Consider the following 2172-nt stretch of genomic DNA (forward strand, 5'->3'; position numbering starts at 1 on the left):
CTATATATAATGTTAATATAGCCTCCTATAGGCTATCCTCAAAGCCACCCCGTTGCCCAATGAGACCCTTTCCCTCCAGATGGTTTGTGAGGTCATCAGGTCACCTTAGCAACACTAAAAGGTCTAAAAGGTCCATTCAAAGTCATTTTATAGAGCAATGAATGACCACAGCACACACCACTCAGTGTGGGAAACTCTGACCAACTCTCTACTCACATGACTTCCAGCCAGCAGGCAGAAGAACCACCTGCTTCCACTGAACACCATACATGGTGTCATTTAACGGTTTTGAACTTTGACTTTAATGGCTAAGATTTGCTGGTCTCTGTGATAGAAGCTGTTATGTACCGAGAATCTAATTTAAGAAGCATGAATTTGAAAATATGGCTCATTCCTGACAAATTGAGAAAATATTCAGCAATTTACCAAGATTTACAGTATATTTCACATATTCAAACTCTTTTGACATCCAAGTCAGTATCACACGTGTGATGGTATGTTTTGACTGTATCATATTATGTATAGAGGGTAGGCGCGTGACATCAAGTTATGCAGGAACGCGTACTGAGTGGCAAAACAATACTTTCTGGCCTTGGCAGCCCATACATCAAAACAGAAAAGTCATATCTGATTTCATTAAACAACGTTAAACAATGTTAAAGTCACTTTGCCACTCGATTTGCCACTTCACTTCACTTTATGCATGCGCATACCCTCTATAGTAGAATTGTAGGATAAGTGCACTTTTGTCTTCAATGTTTGTGTTTACACAAACCCGGAAAGCTTCATAGGAGGGGCTAGCGCACCTCAAAAACTAAGCAAAGAAAACATCATCAGTAAATCGTTTTTAGAACGTTATCTGTCCCGGACCCCCACGTGTGTGATGTAATGATGAGCGTGTGCTCAAAGTCACTGATCTCAACACGAAGCAGCAGATCTACTCTCTTTACAGGGTCACCACTTTCCCAGATTCACACAAAGTCTCTCTCCAGTCGTCCACCTGTTCCCCTGAGATCTAACCATGGTCCCTCCGCAGTAAGAGCATTGAGCATGTGGCAGCACTCCTCATTGTCCTTCCTGGCTCTCTGATTGGCTAAGACTGTGAGAAAGTCCAACCAGACCCAGACCCACACATTCATATGGAGATGGGGGACTATAAATAGGAGAGATGAAGCCTTCAAGCCAGTAGAGATCAGATCCTCTCTATAGAGACCTCTACACACTACAGCACAGAGAGTCAGCCATGGCTCCTACAATTCACCAATCACTTCTTCTAAGGTGACACCTGACTCTGAACCACAAGGTAAATTGAAGACTCAACTGAACAGACGTGTAAATATGGTTATGGCTGTACTTTCAATTCATATGTTGTTCTTCAGAATGTGTTCATTAATGATGCCCTTCTTCTTTCTGCAGATAAGAAAACCATTGGTGGAGAAGTTGCGCAGAGAGCGAATCAACAGCAGCATTGAGCAGCTCAAGTCTCTCCTGGGTCCAGAGATCCTCAAACAACAAGCTGACTCCAAGCTGGAGAAAGCAGACATCCTGGAGATGACAGTTTGCTTCCTGAGACGACAGCAGCAGTATCAACCTGTCAACTCAGCTCCTGTCAATCAGGGATACTCCAGGTGTGTCCAAGAGGTGGTGCACTTCCTGTCCAAGGATGAGGGGAAGATACAGTCCCAGAGAAGACTGCTGGACCACTTCCAGAACCTGCAGTCATCCTCTGACAAGAACATGAAGGAGACATGTTTGCCTCAGCTGAGGTCTCCAGTTCAGTCCAGCATCACCAAAGAGAAGAGTTCAGTCAACATTGCCCTCTGGAGACCCTGGTAGTTAACTACAGACTGGAACTCCAACCTGACCAGTTGAGTTGACCATATTGGTCCGATCGAGTTTAATATAACAGAACTGAAAAATGCAATATTTGAATAATTGTTTTATTTTTTCTTTATGTAGTTCATGGCCAATGTTCTTTCGTGCTAAACTCTGACAATACTTTGGCATGAACAGAACACCATGCATGTTGCATGAATAACCTGATACATCAGAATTATCTGATATTAATGTTAGCTCCAAGCCTAGCTTGTCGTTGTGACTTATTTCAATGCTGGAATATATAAACTTTACTGTCCTTATGGACATTTTTCCATTGTGGATTAATTAAGACTG

General features: G+C 42.7%; 1 protein-coding gene across 1 annotated transcript; it reads left to right on the forward strand.

Annotated features, from left to right (window-relative positions):
- Window positions 1-1282: 1282 nt before the first annotated feature.
- Window positions 1283-1836, forward strand: LOC306929275 (transcription factor HES-5-like; the record flags this gene model as incomplete). Its single annotated transcript, XM_079509718.1, has 2 exons — window positions 1283-1303; window positions 1417-1836. Coding segments are annotated over 2 exons (441 nt in total), but the record flags the coding sequence as incomplete, so codon positions are not given.
- Between the last annotated feature and the right edge of the window lie 336 nt (window positions 1837-2172).

The sequence above is a fragment of the Electrona antarctica genome, assembly GCF_951216825.1.
Source record: "Electrona antarctica genome assembly, chromosome: 9".
Taxonomy (NCBI): Eukaryota; Metazoa; Chordata; class Actinopteri; order Myctophiformes; family Myctophidae; genus Electrona; species Electrona antarctica.